This window comes from Drosophila miranda, chromosome XR, assembly GCF_003369915.1.
Source record: "Drosophila miranda strain MSH22 chromosome XR, D.miranda_PacBio2.1, whole genome shotgun sequence".
Classification (NCBI taxonomy): Eukaryota; Metazoa; Arthropoda; class Insecta; order Diptera; family Drosophilidae; genus Drosophila; species Drosophila miranda.
In genome coordinates this window covers 27,433,927-27,450,402 of record NC_046674.1, presented here as the reverse complement: position 1 = coordinate 27,450,402, position 16,476 = coordinate 27,433,927, and the positions used below count along the sequence as shown (strand labels likewise).

General features: G+C 48.4%; 9 protein-coding genes across 9 annotated transcripts; 4 read left to right on the top strand and 5 right to left on the bottom strand.

The window, feature by feature from the left end:
- Nucleotides 1-9: 9 nt before the first annotated feature.
- Nucleotides 10-921, bottom strand: LOC108151096. The gene has a single exon (XM_017279490.2). It carries the CDS (start codon nt 778-780, stop codon nt 37-39), a length of 744 nt encoding a protein of 247 aa, XP_017134979.1. The 5' UTR covers nt 781-921; the 3' UTR covers nt 10-36.
- A 42-nt stretch (nt 922-963) lies between these two features.
- LOC108151093 (cyclin-dependent kinase 7) lies at nt 964-2,431 on the bottom strand. Its single transcript, XM_017279483.2, has 2 exons — nt 2,160-2,431; nt 964-2,073 (listed from the first exon to the last, which is right to left on the bottom strand). Exons 1-2 carry the CDS (start codon nt 2,253-2,255, stop codon nt 1,087-1,089), a joined length of 1,083 nt encoding a protein of 360 aa, XP_017134972.1. The 5' UTR covers nt 2,256-2,431; the 3' UTR covers nt 964-1,086.
- A 219-nt stretch (nt 2,432-2,650) lies between these two features.
- On the top strand, nt 2,651-3,605 carry LOC108151097 (U1 small nuclear ribonucleoprotein A). Its single transcript, XM_017279491.2, has 2 exons — nt 2,651-3,110; nt 3,200-3,605. The coding sequence occupies exons 1-2, from the start codon at nt 2,758-2,760 to the stop codon at nt 3,495-3,497; spliced, it is 651 nt and encodes a 216-aa protein (XP_017134980.1). The 5' UTR covers nt 2,651-2,757; the 3' UTR covers nt 3,498-3,605.
- An 11-nt stretch (nt 3,606-3,616) lies between these two features.
- Nucleotides 3,617-4,910, bottom strand: LOC108151098 (thioredoxin-2). Its single transcript, XM_017279492.2, has 3 exons — nt 4,800-4,910; nt 4,159-4,705; nt 3,617-4,091 (listed from the first exon to the last, which is right to left on the bottom strand). Exon 2 carries the CDS (start codon nt 4,690-4,692, stop codon nt 4,189-4,191), a length of 504 nt encoding a protein of 167 aa, XP_017134981.1. The 5' UTR covers nt 4,693-4,705; nt 4,800-4,910; the 3' UTR covers nt 3,617-4,091; nt 4,159-4,188.
- Nucleotides 4,911-5,361: 451 nt separating this feature from the next.
- On the top strand, nt 5,362-6,312 carry LOC108151099 (thioredoxin-1). The gene has a single exon (XM_017279493.2). The coding sequence runs from the start codon at nt 5,490-5,492 to the stop codon at nt 5,808-5,810; it is 321 nt and encodes a 106-aa protein (XP_017134982.1). The 5' UTR covers nt 5,362-5,489; the 3' UTR covers nt 5,811-6,312.
- Nucleotides 6,313-6,370: 58 nt separating this feature from the next.
- On the top strand, nt 6,371-8,569 carry LOC108151090. The gene is made up of 2 exons (XM_017279475.2): nt 6,371-8,211; nt 8,273-8,569. Exon 1 carries the CDS (start codon nt 6,553-6,555, stop codon nt 8,059-8,061), a length of 1,509 nt encoding a protein of 502 aa, XP_017134964.1. The 5' UTR covers nt 6,371-6,552; the 3' UTR covers nt 8,062-8,211; nt 8,273-8,569.
- A 39-nt stretch (nt 8,570-8,608) lies between these two features.
- LOC108151089 (KH domain-containing protein akap-1) lies at nt 8,609-11,490 on the bottom strand. The gene is made up of 6 exons (XM_017279474.2): nt 11,192-11,490; nt 10,011-11,138; nt 9,817-9,945; nt 9,649-9,731; nt 9,027-9,578; nt 8,609-8,945 (listed from the first exon to the last, which is right to left on the bottom strand). The coding sequence occupies exons 1-6, from the start codon at nt 11,351-11,353 to the stop codon at nt 8,648-8,650; spliced, it is 2,352 nt and encodes a 783-aa protein (XP_017134963.2). The 5' UTR covers nt 11,354-11,490; the 3' UTR covers nt 8,609-8,647.
- Nucleotides 11,491-11,868: 378 nt separating this feature from the next.
- On the top strand, nt 11,869-13,287 carry LOC108151092 (something about silencing protein 10). Its single transcript, XM_017279482.2, has one exon. It carries the CDS (start codon nt 11,954-11,956, stop codon nt 13,244-13,246), a length of 1,293 nt encoding a protein of 430 aa, XP_017134971.1. The 5' UTR covers nt 11,869-11,953; the 3' UTR covers nt 13,247-13,287.
- On the bottom strand, nt 13,262-16,433 carry LOC108151086 (RNA-binding protein 4F). The gene is made up of 7 exons (XM_017279472.2): nt 16,259-16,433; nt 15,956-16,194; nt 15,719-15,894; nt 14,744-15,649; nt 14,209-14,661; nt 13,902-14,146; nt 13,262-13,838 (listed from the first exon to the last, which is right to left on the bottom strand). Exons 1-7 carry the CDS (start codon nt 16,280-16,282, stop codon nt 13,536-13,538), a joined length of 2,346 nt encoding a protein of 781 aa, XP_017134961.1. The 5' UTR covers nt 16,283-16,433; the 3' UTR covers nt 13,262-13,535.
- Between the last annotated feature and the right edge of the window lie 43 nt (nt 16,434-16,476).

Below are 16,476 nucleotides of genomic sequence, written 5' to 3'. Positions count from 1 at the left end.
ACGTCCCGTCTCGTCTTTTCCTCAATCTCTTCTTTCTCAATCTCTGAATTCCCGCTTCTGTTGATCCATGAGGAAGGGTCTAGTGAAGATCTGTAGCATTTCCCGCTGTTCGCGTAGGCGTCGCGTCTTGGCCACAGGCGACTCCGAGTCATCGCTGAAGCGGCGGGCACTGAACAGAGACGTCACCGTGCTGCTCAGCTGCTGCCAGCGTTCGATGGCACGCGACTCGCCCAATGGCCTTGAATAGAAGCCGTCCAAGTGGCTGCTGTCAAGCGGAAGATCCTTCTTCTTCTGTGGTTCTGGTACAGGCGACAGAACGGATAGGGATGGTGCCTGGGGCATCATCTGACTGCAAATTAGCACCTCGGCCCGCTCCTCGCGCCCATCCGCGTCGGTGTCCTCGTGGGGCTGGGCCTCGCAACAGCCGGCTTTCACATTGCACACATGCTCGAAAGTGGAGGCGATGCGACGCAGTGTTGTATCTGGTGCTCCCGCCGAGGATACTTTTTTAGCTGCTCCGTCTCCTTCTGATACAACAACTGCTGGTGCTGCTGCTGCTGCTGCTGATACCGCTGCTGTGGGTCCCGCCTCTGTCACGGCGGCGCTCAGCCGGTTGCGCATGCGATTCAGATTTGCATTGGAAATCATATTACCGTAGCTGAATCGCAATTTCGCACGATGGCGGCGCGCCTCTTCGTCTGTTAACCGCTTGTCCGCCTCTTGAACCTGGGCCAGGGTCTGGATCGGAGCCTGTGTCTTGGTCTGTTTCTGGTTGGACATCGTTCTGCCTTCTGTTGCAACGGAGATACAACACACTTAATAATGACCAAACATACACTGAAATTTGGCCCAATTATTTGATTTTGGCTATGGGGGATACTACTTGGGAAATTTTGAGATACACAATTGATCTACAATGACATCTGCTGACATCTGCTGCCAGGGCAACACATTTTTTGGCTATTAGTTTCTCACATATTTAATGGACAATATCAACCCGAGCTGAATGCAATCTCAACAATGTTTTGGACACACTTGTCTCTGTCTTAGGTCTCTACACTAAATGCTAAAACAGCTTGGCAGCTCTCAGAACTGCAGTCGCTTCTTCTGTGACAGGCTGTTGCCGCGAACGGTAGTCTCCACCAGCTTGCGCTTCACCGCCTGGCCGGGCTTCTCGTCGGCCTTTGCATTGGCCGCCACTATGGCCGAGGGCAGGGGTAGCTTTGGACCAACGGTGGGCGCCGGCTTGTTGCCAAAGTAGGGCATGCTCAGTGCCTCGCGGCAGGAGACACGCCGCAGCGGATTCATGGCGAAGAGGCGGCGCATTAGGTGGATGAGGTCATTGTCGGCGGCAGTGAATATATTCTCCAACGGGGTGCCCGTGAAGTGGCGGAACTGTAGATAGTCGTGCAGCTTCCCCAGATACGGCCACTCGGCCTCTGAGGGTGTTCCGAGGGTGGCAAAGATGCGGGTCAGCTGATCCAGGTCCGAGTCGCCGGGAATGAAAGGCACGCGCAGCATGAGCTCCGCCAGAATGCAGCCGACGGCCCACATGTCTACACCAGTGCCGTACTGGCGGGCACCAAAGAGCAGCTCGGGCGACCGATACCAGCGCGTAACCACGTGATGGGTGTAGATCCGATTTGGCGAACCGTATGTCTTGGCCAGGCCGAAATCACCGATCTTGAGCACACCGTCGCTATTGACCAGCAGATTGTTGGGCTTCAGATCGCGATGCAGGATCCAGTGGAGGTGCAGGTACTCCAGGCCGCGCAACGTCATGATGGCGTACGCCTTGATATTGGCCTGCGTGAGTATGATCTTGGTGTCCTTGATGATCACCTCCAGGTCGGTGTCCATAAAGTCAAACACCAGCGACACGTTCGACAGCTGTCCGAACACATCCACCAGCCCAATGATGTTTTCATGCTGCAGTTCCTGCAGAATTTTGATCTCGCGCAAAGCGGTTCGATTGATTCCATCTCGAGCATCTTCGCGGGTGCCACGCTTGATCTTCTTCACGGCCACAATCTGGCTGGTCACCGTGTCCCGAGCCTTGTACACAATGGCAAACTGGGAGGGGAGAATGGACAATGCATTTAAAGAGAAATAAACGTCAATATAATATAAATAAAGCTTTAGCGTTGCAGCAAACTCACCTGACCCTCACCAAGGAACGACAGTTTGGCATAGCGGTCGCCTTTGTCGCTGCTGTGGGGCGCCATGTGGGCGCCAGCTTCTCCGCAAAGCACCATTAATAACACAAACAAATTGAATTGGCAAATGGCAACAAAACTAAACACAAAAATTAATTGAATTGCACGGAAGCAATCGATGGGCTTGTGCACTACCGACACTACCGATTAAAGCTGGTAGCATCGTTGACATCGATGGTTTTGCATTTAGTTGGCGCCCATGAAATAACACACACTAAAATAAGTGGCTACAACATGTTTATAGATTAAGGCAACATCCCACTGCTTCTGAAAGGACATTTAGGTAAGCTGGGCCAACCTGCTGCTTCAAAATTATTTTAATATATATTTGATTTCACTTAACTTGATTGTTTTTAAAACATCGATGTTTCTCCAGCTCTAATCGATACTTCAGTGCGATAGACATAAAATAGTACAACGCGTTGGCGGTGCCGGCTGTTGTTTTACAACACTGATCTCAAGGGAGCATTTTTTTCTTTGCTGCTGTGTTTTCAAGCAAAAATATAGTTTAAATTAAGTTTCGCACGAAGTTCCAACAAAAATGGATGTTCGCCCGAATCAGACCATCTATATTAACAACCTGAACGAAAAGATCAAGAAGGAGGAACTGAAAAAGTCCCTCTATGCCATCTTCTCGCAGTTCGGCCAAATTCTCGATATTGTCGCCCTGAAGACACTAAAAATGCGCGGCCAGGCATTTGTTGTATTCAAGGAGATCGGCAGTGCATCCAACGCGCTGCGTACTATGCAGGGCTTCCCGTTCTACGACAAGCCCATGCGCATCGCCTACTCCAAGTCTGACTCGGACATCGTGGCCAAGCTTAAGGGCACATTCAAGGAGCGCCCCAAGAAGGTGAAGCCGCCAAAGCCCACACCGGGTATCGATGACAAAAAGTAAGTACCCTCCGCAAAAATAAAAGCATTCCATTCGCATCCAGAAACAATAACAAACCATTTCTTTCCGTACACCCCTCCCCCCGCAGAGACAAGAAGAAGAAGCCGGTTACCACTGAAAATTCGAATCCAAATACGCAAACTGAGCAGCCGCCAAATCAAATTCTCTTCCTTACCAATCTGCCGGAGGAAACCAACGAGATGATGCTGTCGATGTTGTTCAATCAGTTCCCCGGCTTCAAGGAGGTTCGCCTGGTGCCCAACCGACACGACATTGCCTTTGTCGAGTTCACCACCGAACTGCAGAGTAATGCCGCCAAGGAGGCACTACAGGGCTTCAAGATTACACCCACACACGCCATGAAGATTACTTTCGCCAAGAAGTAGGACCACCAAGGCTGTAGTGAAACTGAAACACCCCCGAAGCCCCGAGCCCACTTTTTTTTAACGTGCTAATTTAAATAGAATAAACCAATCCATTAAAAAACGAAACAATTGCCGAAGAATTCTGGTTGAAAGTTAACATATTTAATTGATCAATTGTGTGTTGTTGCACACATTTCCATTTAGTGTATAGTTTTGAAAACAATATTTAACATGTGTAATTGTTGTTTGTGTAAGGGACGCTGTTGTTGCACATATTTCCATTGGATTCTGTATTTAGTTTCTGGTTTCTGATTGAGTCAGAAGGTTTAAGTCATGTTTTTGTGCTATCGAAATCCAGGATGCCTTACTGGTCGATAGCATCAATAATATTGTTAAGTGTTGCCTTTATGCATTGTTATTTGGTTAGTTGCCTGTGTTGTTGCACATATTTTCATTTGGTATTTTGTTTCGTTTGCCTGCGATGTGTCTGGTTGTTTAATGTCACACAATTATGCATTGCTTTCTGTTTGGGAGACTCTGTAGTAGTGCTGCTTTTTATGTCATATTTCCAGGACGCCTCTACTGGTCGATGGCATTCAAAATGCCGTTTAGTGCCTAAAGAAGAATGCATTTTGTTGTGTTGCATTTGTGCATTGCATTGCTGTTTTTTTAGACAACTTACTGTGCTGTGTTGTTTGTGTTTTTTTGCTCCTTAGTTTTCAATGACGCCTTCTTGCTCCATGGCGTCAATGACGTCGTCGGGGGCGTCAGGCTGCTCCGATTCGATGAAATTCGAATTGATGGCGCACACATTATTGTCACTGTTTCCCCCTTCGAGCGGCGTCTGGCTGTCTGGCTCGTCGTCGTCGGTGCCCTGGCCGCAATCGCACTCGCTGCCCACATACTTCTCCATGGTCTTGGCCAGCTTTTCGGAGTTACAGCCAACGAAGAAATCGACCACGGTTCCGCTCTTGATGAACACGAACGTTGGCAGGCTGGTCACGTTGTACCGGATGGTTATCTCCTCGTTCTCGTCCACATTCACCTTGAGGACGACGGCACGGTCGGCATACTGCTGGGCCAGCTCTTCCAGCTTGGGGCTGATTATCTTGCACGGTCCACACCAGTTGGCATAGAAATCGGTCACGATCAGCTTGTCCCCTGCGTCGGTGACCTGCTGATCGAAGTCATCCTTGCTCTGCACCAGATACACCATCGTTAGTAAAGTTCTAAAAAGAAAACAAAACCAAAATGCACAAACACGGAACAAAATTTTCACATTTTTTTTTTTTTATTTGCTTTTAAATTTGCTCGGAGACTTACGATTTTACAAAACCCAAAAACCTTTACGGTTGAGAAACGACTAACGAACTGAAATCTGGCTGAGGCAGTAGATAAAATTAAAGGGCGTCCAAAATTTGTTCAAAGGCAAGGCCTACTTTTTGCACGAAATTTTTCAGTTGCTTCTTTCCAACAATGTTGTGTGCTCGTTGATGTTTCAGAAGTATGTTTCGAATTACGTAGATACATTTCAGGGGAGAGAGAGGAGAGCGTTAGTGGACAATGAACCCAATTCCACGAATTCAATGCCTAGCTTTCGAATAAAGAAAATAAAAGAAATATCAATGCAATCACGAATGGCGGCGTCGCTGCTCGTTTCAAATTTTCGCCTGATTTGCAGCAGTGTGACCTTTATGAGTGTGTGCAATAATATCCCAATAGTGCAATATAATGTTGGACATTTTGAGTGAGAGAGACGGAGAGAGTATAAGAGCTAGTGGACAATGAAATTCCACGAATTCCAGGTTAATTGTATAGATAAAAATGGCGCGAATTCCAAATTCCGCAGATCGGCCGAGCCGAGGCTATAAAAGGTACCACGAGGCCCACAAGTAGTCCCAAAAAATGAACGTCGAGCCAACGCATCCCCGCTTGAGCAAAACCTCGAGACTGAAAAGTTCTTTGTAAACATAGTTTTTTTTTAATTCATCGTGTGCACATAAAAAACGAAAAATGGCTTGCATCCGTAGCATGAACGACTTTCATAAGAAAATGGATGCTGCCGAGGGTAAGGTTGTGGTCTTGGACTTTTACGCCACCTGGTGCGAGCCCTGCAAAGACATGGACAAGAGCGTCAAGTCCATGGCCCGCAAGTACTCCACAAAGGCGATGGTCATCAAGATCAATGTGGACAAGTTCTTAGATCTGGTGGATCAATACAAGATCAAGAGCATGCCCACATTTATCTTCCTACGGGGCACGACGCGCCTTGCCCGATTCAGCGGCGCCGATGAGCACAAACTGATTAAAACTATGGAAAAACTGACCAAGTAAATCCAGCCAATCAAGCCTCAGGCGGGAGTGAGCAAGCTTGACCGCAAATTTAAACCTACCTTTTTTTACTGAATGTGCGTTATGTGTTTTGTAACCCTCGAAAGAGGGAAATTGTCTTTGTGTATGTCTAGAATATAAGAAATACATATGTATTTTTTGTGGAAACTGTGAAATTTGTCAAACATAACCTCACCAAATTGTAAGAGAAAATTTAATCTTTTGGCATCTGCGATGTCGCCTTAACATAACCTCAATCTCACATAAGAAAAAGAAAACGAAAAGAAACAAAACAAAAAATTGTGTATGTATGTATGTAGTCGTGCATCTGTGATGCGAAAATGCGAAAAGAAAAAGAGAATGTTGCCCTAAAACTATATTTAATTGATATTTAACGTGTAAGCTTGGAATGCCGCCGTAAAGAAAGATAAACTACTCGAAATGCCTTTTATATGATAATTTGCTTTAACCATTTAGAAATAAAGATTCCAAATTTGACTAAAAACTACATGAATTTTCTTAGTTGGCTTTGGGGAATTTTGACGTTTTGGTTAAATGTGTCTCAGTCTCATTAGAAAAAATCTTAAATCACACACATGAAAAAATCATTTTCGTCATAATAAACCAGCCAAAAAATATTTAGGACGCAGCTAAATTCTCAATTGCAGTTTGAATAAAATAAAAATCAAAGATAATCCAGCAGTAAGCCGATAGCAGATAGCAGACGCAGACAGCAGTATCCATCATGTCATACCAGATCAAGTCGACGCCGTTTTTCCGCCGCATGTACAACAATAGCCAAAGGAATGGCCAGCTGCAGCGTTTGAGGGAGGAGTACGAGCGGATACAGGAGTTCAACGACCGCACCATCGAGCTGAAGATGCGCCAGGTGAGGCTGAAGCGACTCTTCCGCGAGATCGAGGAGATCAAGGAGGGGCCCCCCGCCATGTCGGGCACTGGCACTAGCACTGGCGCTGGTGCTGGCGCTGGCCCTGGTCCTGGCCTCGATGGCGCTGGCACCTGCAACGTTGGAACCTCCTCCGCCACGGCTAGGTCGATGCAACGACGCCGTCGGCTGGAGCTGCTGGCGCCAACGGTCGAGCAACAGCAGTATCTGCAGCGCCTGAACACTCTGGCACGCGCCAAAGAGTTGGGCAAGGAGATTTCTCGTCGCAATGCGGAACTGGCCGAGGCCGGTGTGGGCCACTACCTGCGCAGCGATCTGCGATTGACCACCAAAATGCAGGCGGCCGTTAATGCGAAGCGCGCGGCGGCGGACAGACGGGAGCGGGCCGCCAAACGGATCAGGTACGGCAATGCCCAGTCCAAGCACAACCTGAAGCGACTCGTCACCAGCCGCTTGCGGCGTCTTTGTGGTGGTGGATCCACTGGCACGGGCGCCGCCGGTGCTGGCTTGATGGACTCCTCCCCTGGCAGCTTTGGCCAGCAAGGACCAGTGGCTGGCACCAATGCGTCACGGCTGCAGCGTCCTGATCTGACTAAGAAGGCCATGCTCAAGCAGCGTCTGCTCTACGGCAACTCGCGCTCCTGCAGCAACATGAGGCGGCTGAGGCGTCACAACCAAATCCAGGGCCACGGCCGTGACCAGGCGCCTGTGAAATTGTTCAGCCAGGTGGACCTCCTGGCCGACTTCGTCGAGGAAGGGGATGATGGTGATGAGGAAGAGCAGGGCCTGGAGCTGCCGAGCGAGTCATCTGGCCGCTTGCAAATGGCCCACTACACGCCCAGCAGCAGCGGCACCACCGACACTATCACAACGGAGGATCTGGATGATCTGGAAGACTTTGGGGAACTAAAGGACCAGGGGGCACCAGCCACGATTCTAGAAGGGACATCTGAAGAGGAGGATGGCTCCGAGACGGAAATGTGCACGGTTTCGCGTGCATCTACATCCCAGGCGATAAAACAGGGCTCACAGTGCTCCAGGCAGGTACCGATGGCGCTCCAGAATGAAGGTACAGATCGCGTGCACCCCGAGGGTGCGGTGTCCAGCACTCAGGACAACACCAACAATTGGCACCGCTATTCCCTGACCCTGCCGTGGTTCAAGGCCTTTCCCAGATTATTGGACGGCACTCTGCCAGTGCCAGCCTCCACCACCGAAAGCATTGCGTCCAGCAGCAGCTATGAAGATCTGGCCACCTCCAACCATTCTTATGGAGACGACTATTCCCATCCGCATCACCAGGGATTCGTCCTGCCGCCCTTCAGGTTCCGCAAATCAAACAACTAGAAGTGCCGATGGGACAGTACGGGATGGTCGGGCCACAAAGCGATGAAGCAGCAAAAGAAAATACAACTAAACCAAAACTTGAGTTCGATTCCTGCCCTAGACTGGACCCGTGACCGAAGCTGTGCTCCAGATCCAGATCTCACCGAAAGGGTAAGTAGATGAAAAGCATAGGATCTGCTAATCCTCCGCTGATCCTCTGAACACTCTCCAGGACACAGGCGTGGCGGCTACAATTCTACTTTTTTGAACTCCGCAATGAGCGAGAGAGAGGCAAAAAATTCCAATTGTAACTCCCGAGACGCCAATCGCCTCAGTGTGGGGAAACACAGACGGACACGTGTCCAGGAGGGGATCCGCATCGGTCCATATACCAAGCAGAAGCCCTATCGCAAACGGAGTCCCAATTTCAGACGAAGAAAGACGGAGAATGGGAGATTGATACAGATTATCGGAGAATACATTGAAATTTCTTTGTTTTGAGCGAGTACAAATTAAACGCACAACATTATTGGTTTTTGTTTTTGGTTTTTAGTCTTCCACAGTGTAATTAATAGATGCGATTGTAGATGTTTATTTTATTTTAATTTTAATCCTTTCTTTTGTAAAATAATTTTTCGTAAGAAGTGCGACGATTTTTCTCCTTCTCCTTAGCCCTACGCGCGGCTTCCCTCTGCAATTTCTGCAAGGGCATCTGCTCCTTCTTGTAGCCAACCATCCAGTCACGCAGCGCCTTTTCAAGGTCCTGCCGAAGGGGGTTGTGGCTCGTGGGAATCTTAAATTCCCTAAAATACGATGTTGCGGACATGATTCCATTGAAATATTTCACAAAATCTAGATCCTTATCCGCATCCATGGGAAACACACCAGTCTCGAGCATTTCAAAGCTAAAGGAGACCAAAGGGAAATTGCAAAAATTCACTATTTTAGCATTTAAAATGGATCGGATCTCTCTAGAGAATACTCACGTGGGAAGACGCTCGCACAAGTAGCGAATGCGGCGGCCACAATGCTGTTTGATGATACGCTCGTCAAAATGATCGCTTTCGCCCGCGAGTTTCTCCAGAATCATTTTGCTGTTTAGCGACTCATCAGACCGGTTGTGTTGGTATATTTTGATTGAATAGATCTCATCCTGCTGGTCCGCCTCAATGATATGGGCAAACGTCTCGCGCCGCAAAACTGCGGCACGGAGCTCCTCCGTTACGTCGGCCGGCCAAGTGTGATTCAGCGGATGGATATGCGAGAGTGCTCCCCTGACGGCCATGGCCGGAATATTGCTGAACAATTTTGGTAAAAAACGTAGTTCTTCGCTTGCACACTTCTCCAGACGGCCATAGTCCACGTAGAAGACAGAAACGTCCGTAGTATTTTCCTGTGGTGCGGACACAATGCGAACCCGCTTCCAGCCACCCCACTTTGGACGGGCGGCACAAATGTATCCAGGGCGTAGGAAAAACCGAGTGATAGGCTTCTGGTAACTGCTTTCGGCGGGTCGGCGCCGTTCTTGGTAAAAGTCGCTGTGGTTAAATATGTACATCTTTTTTTAGCTGCTGTTCTGGAGGATGGAATGGATACACGACAACTTACTTCATCGCCAAATGCAGATTTTCCAGATCGTAAGGACAATTTTCATCAGCGATTTGGAACCAAAACTGAAAGGGGCTGTACACCTGAAAGACGAGGGATGATGAACGATGAATATCCCATCAATTCACACAGTTACTGATTTTTTGCTTCTTCAGAGGCAACACATACATTGGTTACACTGATTTTGAATTTGGCTTGGCGTTTGGCGGCGTCCAAGGACAACAAGGAGAAGCGGCGCAGCTCCTGCTTCAACATCACTGCACATCTGGGTCTATCGATCATAAAAACTGAATCCGTCTGGAGACCAATATTTGTGGTTAAATAAATTTATATATTTAAATAGGGTGATGGTTTTTACTGACCAAACAACACTTCGGTACGGCCTGTCCACGGAAGCAATTTCCAGGTTCCTTATCCTTTTCGTGCTCCTCCACTACGTTGTCATCACTGTCGTAGCTATATGTCGAAGAAGCAGCAGTGCCATCTCCGATCAGCCCATCATCCTTGGATTTTACTTGCTGAGCTTTCGTCTCACCGGGCAGTGTTATAGCCTCTTCCTTGAATGACGAGTCATACTGGGCCTCTTCCTTGAATGAAGAGTCAGGCTGGGCCTCTTCCTTGAATGAAGAGTCAGGCTGTGCCTCTTCCTTGAATGCCGAGTCAGGCTGGGCCTCTTCCTTGAATGAAGAGTCAGGCTGTGCCTCTTCCTTGAATGCCGAGTCAGGTTGGGCCGCTTCCTTGAATGAAGAGTCAGGCTGGGCCTCTTCCTTGAATGAAGAGTCAGGCTGTGCCTCTTCCTTGAATGCCGAGTCATACTGGGCCTCTTCCTTGAATGAAGAGTCAGGCTGGGCCTCTTCCTTAAATGAAGAGTCAGGCTGGGCCTCTTCCTTGAATGAAGAGTCAGGCTGGGCCTCTTCCTTAAATGAAGAGTCAGGCTGGGCCTCTTCCTTGAATGAAGAGTCAGGCTGGGCCTCTTCCTTGAATGAAGAGTCAGGCTGGGCCTCTTCCTTGAATGAAGAGTCAGGCTGTGCCTCTTCCTTGAATGCCGAGTCAGGCTGGGCCTCTTCCTTGAATGAAGAGTCAGGCTGTGCCTCTTCCTTGAATGCCGAGTCAGGCTGGGCCTCTTCCTTGAATGAAGAGTCAGGCTGGGCCTCTTCCTTGAATGAAGAGTCAGGCTGTGCCTCTTCCTTGAATGCCGAGTCATACTGGGCCTCTTCCTTGAATGAAGAGTCAGGCTGGGCCTCTTCCTTAAATGAAGAGTCAGGCTGGGCCTCTTCCTTGAATGAAGAGTCAGGCTGTGCCTTTTCCTCGAAAGGCGAGTCAGGCTGTGCCTCTTCCTCGAAAGACGACTCAGCCTGTGCCTCGATCTTCTCATGGTTGATATATTCTTTTTTATTGGCGCATGCATGGTTGCCCAAAAATTGAGCGCAGTCAAGGACGCTGTTGTCGACTCCACTTTCAAGGAATGGGAATCGAACTTTATATTCCGTCTAAAAATGTACCAATTCTTAGTGAGAATACAGTTTACTGGAATTTCACTTACCTGACCGACGAAGAACGCATTTTCATTATTTTGGTTGTATTTCCCTATAATGCCTTCAATGCGCGTCGCAGTTTCGAAAACTAGGCACTCCACATCGCTTTGCTTCTGACCATGGCAAGAGGAGAAATTAGTTGCCAGGTTGATATTCGTCGGTTTTCCCATGCCTTAATCGTTGTTCTTTTGTATAATTTATTAACAAACGCTTTTCTGCTTCTTAGTGCACACATAAACAGCCAGCAAACAGCAACGCGCAATACGTACGTAACTTTGAGTAACGTAATTCTTGTCAACAAACCTACAATGGCCATATGACATTAGGCTTTGCTCAATAGCTACAAAAATATCTTATGGGAAAAGCATACAGTGAGAGCGAGACAAATATATGTGTCAGCTTGGTTTTCCAGTTAATATGGAAGCAGCGCCGCGGCAGAGATGATCGATTTCGGTTGGCTGTGTGTGTGTTGAAAGACCATCGACTGATAGCCGGGACACGTGTCTGGAGATAGCCCCGAACACCAATATTGCGTTATGTCTCAAAAGCTATCTCTCGCTTTGCATTAAAGTTAGTAAATTTAAATGTCATGACACCATAAATGAATTGAACTATCGATAATCTTTTAAAATATTTTCATTGTGGTTGGTGCAGCAGTATATCGGCGCCGATGTATCGCTTCTGTTTAGGAAAGACCGCTATCGACAGCAGCTCTGAGTTTGTTTACCACGCACGTGCTGTGGCCGAAATTGTTTTTAAATTTACTTAAAATGGACAGTGAAGCAGATGATTATGAGCTGACCGGCTCCGAGCAGGAGTATGATGAAGATGAGCGCGAGATCCTGGAAGACTTGCGCAAGCAGCGTAACAAGCGCAAACAAGACGCATCTGCACCACAGGAGATTTTAGCATTCAGCGATGAAGATGAGGAGGAGGATGACAATGTTGCTGACCTGATGCGCGACAGCGACATCGAAGGGGCCGACGATGATGATGCCCACTTGCCGAACACCATGGACTGGGGCACCAGGCGAAGCACCTACTACAACACAGACTTTGTGGACCCCGACTACAGCAGCTACAACGCCCAGGAGGAGGAGGAGGCTAAGGCCGAGGAAGAGGAGGCCAAAAAGATTCAGCTGCGCCTGGCCAAGCGATTTAGCGAGGCTGACTTCCAGCTAGACGATGTGCCTGCTGCCATCAGTGACGAAGAGGTGGACGGCGATGTTGCCAAATCTGGCATCAAGGTTACCGCCGATCTGACAGGTCTCACGGGGCGCGAGCGCCTGCAGCTGCTACAGAAGGACTCGCCCGAGTTCCTCGGCCTCACCCAGGACTTCCATCTGCATTTGGGCGAGGTTCAACAGCTGATTACGCCCGTGCTCAACTACGTGCGCAACCATCAAGTGCCCATGGTGCCGGCCCTGGAGTTCGCCAGTGTCTACCACAACGTCCTGGCCACCTACTGCTCCAACGTGTCCTACTACCTGCTGCTCAAGGCCAGGCGCAGCAATGTCAAGCTGCATCCCGTGATAAAACGTCTCGTGCAACTGAAGCAGCTGCGTGAGCAACTGACGTCACGCTATGACACGTACATCAAGCCCCAGCTGGAGGCTCTGCTCGAACGCATCCAGGATGGTGATGCCTTCACAGTCCTCGATGTGGCTCAGCGCAAGGCCAAACTACAGATCCTCAACAAATTCGAGCAGAGAAACGGAAAGGAGAACGGCACAGCGACAGCGACAGCTGAAGACATAAGTGATGACAGCAGCGACGACGAGGACGCTCAACTGATGCCTGACCAACAGGACGATGATGAAGACCCTGAAGCCGAAGCTGTGCGCCGCGGCATCACGTATCAAATGGCTAAAAACAAGGGTCTCACCCCACATCGCAAGAAGGAGCTGCGCAATCCCCGCGTAAAGCATCGCGGCAAATACCGCAAGGCACTCATCCGGCGCAAGGGCGCCGTTCGTTCTGTACGCAAGGAGACGCAACGCTATGGCGGCGAAATGTCTGGCATTAAGGCCACTGTAACCAAGAGCGTCAAATTCCGGACATAAATAAAGAACATGTCATTGCTATTCCACATTTTGTACATTTATTTACTTTGTTTCATTCATAAACTGCTGTGCGGCATATGCCGGAAATGGTGGGTGGGGAACAACATTAAAGCACGTCCGTACGCATGGCGTATATTTGTGTGACGGGTGTGCGGGCGCGGCGCAGGTTTCCTTGCCCCTCTACAACAATTAGAAAAAAAAAAAAAAACAAAAGATCGTCACAGACGCGCCTGTTCTAGAAAACAAATTAAACTTAAAGTAATTCTAATTAAAGTTCTAGTTTCATTTTTCAGCCGAGTAGTTTACGAAAATCTTCGTTGGACTTGGGCTTCTCTGGCGATGTTAATGGTGTATTGCAGGAATCTGGGTTTGTAGCTGGGGCTATAGCAGTGGCTTTGTCCCCATCTTTCATATCCACATCCTCTGTCTTGGTGGCCGCATCTGCCTCGTTATCAAGCGACAGCACCTTGCGACGCTTGGCGGCCAGCATCTCACGGGTCACAATAGTCGGTATTAGCGATGTGGCCACACGACGTTTGGCTGTTCTGATGTTCGAGGTCTTTGGTGGGGGATCAGAAATGGCAACAGATAGCTGGTGGAGGCAATGATTAGATTTCTGCAAGCTCTTTTGTTCCTTGGGAGAATATTTTCTTACCACAGATCCGTTTAGATTATGGCCATTCAATTGTTCAACAGCCTTCTGGGCTGATTCAGCCTGCTCGTATTCAATGTAAGCAATGTTTTTGCGTGTCTTGTACTGTCGGCTGCCGATTGTTAGCTTTTTCTGGACTATGCGAACATCCTTCAACGTGCCACAGGTGGCAAAGAGTTCGTTAAGAGTTTCAGTTGTCGCATTTGGCAGTATGTTCTTAACAAACACTTTGGTTTTTTCAAGTTCCGCTGAAATCAAACATAATATATGTAGTTTATATATTCTTACGTTTCTTTCTTTTGTTACTCACTTGAGTACTTGAGACCTGAGACTGGTGGTGCTGCTGTGGCACGAGGTGCTGCTGTGGCGCGTGGTGCTGCTTTTGTGGCGCGTGGCGGCACTGCTGCTTTGGCGCGTGGTGCTGCTGTGGCACGTACTGATGCTTGGGCTCGCAATGGTGGCTGAGACGTCCTGTACGGTTTTCTCTCTCTTAGTTGCTCGCGGGCATGCTGCTGGTGTCTGTGAATGCCATGGTCGGGCTCTGCCGGCAGTTTTATCTTCTGGCATGTGGTTATGGACTTGTAGTCCCCATGGCAGCGCTCGTAGCGACGATATTGTTCGAGAACAAAATTACCATCCTTCAGGAAAGGCTGCTTCAGGGCCAAATTCAGAACATCGCGACAACGAACACCGCCGTTAAACTGCGACTCCATTTGGGCCCACGTCATCCAAAGGTAACCGCTCTGCTGACTCTCATCGAAAGCTGCGCAAAAGAAAAATGTACCAATTTTTAGAAATACGAAGAAAAGTACTTGCAGGGCAAGGCCAACAAAACAAACGCTTACACATGATGTACTCCCAGATTTTGTAGCCCAGTGCTGGATTCTTAAATTTGGCATACTCCACTTGGGCATAGAGCTGGAGCACCTCATAGCTGGTGTCGGCCTTCTCGCCGTACAAATCGGAGAGTGTATTCCAGGCCCCATCGAATCTCTCACGCACGCGTGTGCACTGATCGCTGTCCGATACATCGCACTGGCGTACCCTAAACGCCAAGTAGTCCAAATGCAGCTCCACCGTCGCCTTTGTGTTGACGGCCAGTCTGTGGAAGATACCCTTCAGCACGTTATCCACCTCCTGAACGGTGTGTCCTTCGGTCTCCATTAAATGGATGAGCTTGTGGTTCACCAGTTTGCTGTATGTGCTCATCGCAGCGCGTTTGGCCAGATCCAGGGCGCTGCTGATCTGGTACCCGCCAGTGGGTCGCTTGACACTCTTGTTTGTGTAGTTTATGTAGTCGAGCCAAACTCGTTCGACTTGCGGAAAATGCGAGATGGTTATTTCAAATACCGCGCAGGCCAAAGAATCACGAATCTCGTCGGTGTAGTCCATCTTATTGATTTCCTCCAGTTGGAGAATGTGGACCGGGGTGAAGCACTCCCAGTCGACGGGCTCACGCCGATCATGTATGAGGGGGCTCAGCCATTTCTTGTATTGGTCCAAAAGCTCAGCCAACTCGGTGCACTTCGCTTCATCAGAGTTCCAGTTAATGCAGCGACTTTCCATCTCCGCTTTAAAAGCATCTGCTTGTTTGTCTGCATCTGGCGCAGAGGCCAAGAGTTCTTGCAGTTTTTCTATAAAATCGGGATTCTCCAAAGAGTACTTGGACAGCAGCGACGACCACAGCGTGATGTTGCTGCAGTTCTTCTGGGCAAGCAAATAGTTGCATATTAAATTGGCCAAATCGACATCTACAGGTGACAGATGACAAGATAAATAAGATGGCAAAAAAGGCGAATAAGTGCTGCTGCTGGGCTTACCATAATAGGAGTTCAAGGCTTCGGCGCAATCCTCCTCGAATGCAACATGCTCATCGGGAGAATGGGTCACCAGGAGACGGACGTGCAGGTATTTGCGCCATATTTCTGGTGGCATTATGGCAATCTTTTTGAACTGCACAGCAGCCTCCATAATCGAATCATAATCGTTCAGTTTGCTGCGGATAAAACAACATTACAGTCAGAATTGTGTAATTTCTTGCAATTAGTTATACGTACTAGGCTATCTCGCTCATCCGCATCACTTGGCGGTACGTCAAGTTACTATAATTCGAAAATTTGTCAAACTCTGCTTTCAGCTCCTGCTCCTGGTATTCCTTAAGCTGCGATTTTGATTCAGAGCCGCTCGAGCTCATCGACTCGGAGTCGGAATCTGATTCCGAGCTTATTTCAATGGGAGCAAAGTTTACCAGTTCAACGGTGTTGGGAGTCTTGATGACATCGCCGGCATTTTGAGCCTGAAAAAATTTGTTCATGTTAATTTTCACAGGCGACTGGCGACCACAAGCATAAACCACTTACCACTTCAGGTACTTCACTATCCATTTTAATAAATTCTTTTCTTTTATGATAGTTTTATATGCAGCCTTGATAAAGCAGAAATTATTTTTTACGCGCGAATAATCTGGATAATAATTTGCGGCGTCGGGGAAAAGAATTACACGGTAACTACACATTTCCTACATAATGGGAGGAAAAATGGTCACCCTGGAAAGAAGTATGGATTAGTATATCGATAG

Excerpts from the sequence above, each read along its gene's own strand:
- LOC108151096 (XM_017279490.2), bottom strand. The coding sequence starts at position 780 with ATGTCCAACCAGAAACAGACCAAGACACAGGCTCCGATCCAGACCCTG.
- LOC108151093 (XM_017279483.2), bottom strand. The coding sequence starts at position 2,255 with ATGGTGCTTTGCGGAGAAGCTGGCGCCCACATGGCGCCCCACAGCAGC. Across the intron at positions 2,074-2,159 it reads CGTTCCTTGGTGAGGGTCAG|TTTGCCATTGTGTACAAGGC; the intron begins GTGAGTTTGCTG and ends CTCCCCTCCCAG.
- LOC108151097 (XM_017279491.2), top strand. The coding sequence starts at position 2,758 with ATGGATGTTCGCCCGAATCAGACCATCTATATTAACAACCTGAACGAA. Across the intron at positions 3,111-3,199 it reads CCGGGTATCGATGACAAAAA|AGACAAGAAGAAGAAGCCGG; the intron begins GTAAGTACCCTC and ends CTCCCCCCGCAG.
- LOC108151098 (XM_017279492.2), bottom strand. The coding sequence starts at position 4,692 with ATGGTGTATCTGGTGCAGAGCAAGGATGACTTCGATCAGCAGGTCACC.
- LOC108151099 (XM_017279493.2), top strand. The coding sequence starts at position 5,490 with ATGGCTTGCATCCGTAGCATGAACGACTTTCATAAGAAAATGGATGCT.
- LOC108151090 (XM_017279475.2), top strand. The coding sequence starts at position 6,553 with ATGTCATACCAGATCAAGTCGACGCCGTTTTTCCGCCGCATGTACAAC.
- LOC108151089 (XM_017279474.2), bottom strand. The coding sequence starts at position 11,353 with ATGGGAAAACCGACGAATATCAACCTGGCAACTAATTTCTCCTCTTGC. Across the intron at positions 9,946-10,010 it reads CCGTACCGAAGTGTTGTTTG|ACGGATTCAGTTTTTATGAT; the intron begins GTCAGTAAAAAC and ends ATTGGTCTCCAG. Across the intron at positions 8,946-9,026 it reads TTGTGCGAGCGTCTTCCCAC|CTTTGAAATGCTCGAGACTG; the intron begins GTGAGTATTCTC and ends GGTCTCCTTTAG.
- LOC108151092 (XM_017279482.2), top strand. The coding sequence starts at position 11,954 with ATGGACAGTGAAGCAGATGATTATGAGCTGACCGGCTCCGAGCAGGAG.
- LOC108151086 (XM_017279472.2), bottom strand. The coding sequence starts at position 16,282 with ATGGATAGTGAAGTACCTGAAGTG. Across the intron at positions 14,662-14,743 it reads AATCTGGGAGTACATCATGT|CTTTCGATGAGAGTCAGCAG; the intron begins GTAAGCGTTTGT and ends TCTTTTGCGCAG. Across the intron at positions 13,839-13,901 it reads ATAATCTAAACGGATCTGTG|CTATCTGTTGCCATTTCTGA; the intron begins GTAAGAAAATAT and ends TGCCTCCACCAG.